At 54.7% G+C, this 2,109-nt stretch overlaps 1 protein-coding gene across 1 annotated transcript in view; it reads left to right on the top strand.

Moving 5' to 3' along the window:
- UNC13B (unc-13 homolog B) overlaps positions 1-2,109 on the top strand; it is a 184,792-nt gene that overhangs the window by 182,082 nt on the left and 601 nt on the right. The window contains exons 38-40 of the mRNA XM_007947023.1: positions 547-603; positions 1,599-1,691; positions 1,865-2,024. Of these exons, the coding sequence (XP_007945214.1) occupies positions 547-603; positions 1,599-1,691; positions 1,865-2,024 (310 nt within the window). The remainder of the gene's footprint in view (positions 1-546; positions 604-1,598; positions 1,692-1,864; positions 2,025-2,109) is intronic.

The following is a 2,109-nucleotide window of genomic DNA, read 5'->3' as shown; positions in this document are numbered from 1 at the left end:
GGGAAGGAGAGACAGCGGAAGCAGCTGAGTCTTGCTCAAGGGACAGGGACAACTTCTGCAGAGCTGCGTCCACACAAAAGCCTGTCCGGGAAGTTTGGGTTGATCCAGAAAGGCTTTTTAGAAACACTGAGCTTGAAAGCAGATGTAGAGACGAGGCAGCTGGATCAGACACTTAGGACTCAGGGCAGGCCTGGGAACTTCCAAGAAGTGTGGCTGCGGGGACAGTCTGAAGATGTGTGTGCGTGTGTTTTCTGCCTCTTGCTGTATCACTTATGGGCCTGCCTCCTGTCCCTTGCCCGCCCCGCTGGTCTCAGACATCTCTCTGGCTTATTTCCCTCCCGTGACGGGGTTGAGCTCTATGTTCTGGAGCTGAATCCAGCCTCCAGCCCCGACCCGGCTCCGCTGCTTCTCCCAGGCTGCCCCGGTCTCTGTGCTCCCTCGGAAGGTGTGGAGCCGCTCGGGGTGGCTGTTAACGCCTTGCACCCCTAACTCATTCTTCTCTCTTTGTTCCGCTGCTGCTGCCTCTTGACTTGCCTGTCCTCTCAGTGCATGATGGGAAAGGTATTAGGTTTACTGCTAATGAGGACATTCGACCAGAGAAGGGTATGTTATGCCTCGTGTAGACGTGAGTCTAACATGGGCTAGTCTAACGGGTGAACACTGACTCCCATCAACTAGAATAAGCTTTTTATGTTAGGGGCAGGGGCGGGAAACCAGTGTCAGTGTTCAAAAGCTCTATGCCGGCTTTAAGAGACGGGAGATGTTTTCTTACAGCCCATGAGGGATAACAGTAGTTCTGCCCTCAGACTCTGTTCCCCCAGACCCTCTCCCTCTGCCCAAAGAAGAATTTTATGGGGTGCTGCTGTTGTTATGTGTCATTGAGTCAGACCCAACTCATAGCAACCCCTCCTTGGGTTTCCGAGGCAGTATCACTAGGGAAGTGGATTGCCCAACCTTCCTTCCGAGGAGTGGCTGGTAGGTTTGAACCGCCAGCATTCTGGTTAGCAGTAAACTGCCTTAGGCACTGTGCTACCAGAGCTCCCTTTATGGTGTGCAGGGTAAAGTTATTTTCCAAGAACAGAGGGGGCCTTGCTGAAGGTTGCCTGCATAGTAGCTCCTTCGAAGGCTGGGGAGGTGTCCGGTAGAGACCAGGTAGGAGTGAGCAGGGCAGCCTTCCTAGCAGGGGCCCCCGAAATCCTGCAGGCAGGCAGGCAGCTGCCTTCAGCTGGAAGGGAACCACATTGTCACTCCCTATGGAGGACACAGTTCCCAGCCAGAACTACAGGTGACATTACTGCCCTTCTGACCGTCTTTCCACGAAGAATTCTTCAGCCTAGGAAATAGGAAAGATCGGGGGTCCTGAGAGGTTCCGCTTAAGATGCCCCAGCCTAACTTCCCGATCATATATGACCTTACTCTCCCCCTCCCGTTGCTTTCCCTCCCCCATTGCCCACCTCCCTGTGGTTTCACTAGGCCGTTGCTTCTTTCTTTAGGGTACAGGGTGGTCAGCCTCCTGAGTCCTCAGTTTTGCTTGCCGTAATTAGGCCTGAAGTCTTAGAGTTCCTAATGGGGGACTCACGTGTCCTGTTGCCTCTCAGGGTCTGGCGTGGATGATCCTGTGGGGGAGGTCTCTATTCAGGTGGACCTGTTCACACACCCTGGTACTGGGGAGCACAAGGTCACGGTGAAAGGTGAGTGGAGCTGCAGGTCTCTGACACCTGTCTGCCCAGTGGCTCTCTCTGCCAGGGCAGGGGCTGCTAATCCCAGCCCTCCAGCTCAGCCTGCCTCCAAACGGAACACCCCCTGTGGTTCAAGACCCGGGACAGCCCGGCAGGACCCCTCACAGGTCTCCTTCATTTGGCAGTGGTGGCTGCTAATGACCTGAAGTGGCAGACAACAAGTATGTTCCGGCCCTTTGTGGAAGTGACCATGGTTGGCCCACACCAAAGTGACAAGAAGAGGAAGTTCACAACCAAGTCCAAAAGCAACAACTGGACCCCCAAGTACAATGAGACGTTTCACTTGTAAGTTATGTGCTGGAAGACCTGGCGGACTGGGATGGGGGCAACCTGGGAGAGGACCTGAGAAGAGGTCTGGGCTGGACTGTAG

The sequence above is a fragment of the Orycteropus afer genome, unplaced genomic scaffold, assembly GCF_000298275.1.
Source record: "Orycteropus afer afer isolate SDZICR_OR568_19922 unplaced genomic scaffold, OryAfe1.0 scaffold00174, whole genome shotgun sequence".
NCBI classification, from domain to species: Eukaryota; Metazoa; Chordata; class Mammalia; order Tubulidentata; family Orycteropodidae; genus Orycteropus; species Orycteropus afer.
This window is presented reverse-complemented; position numbering and strand designations above follow the sequence as displayed.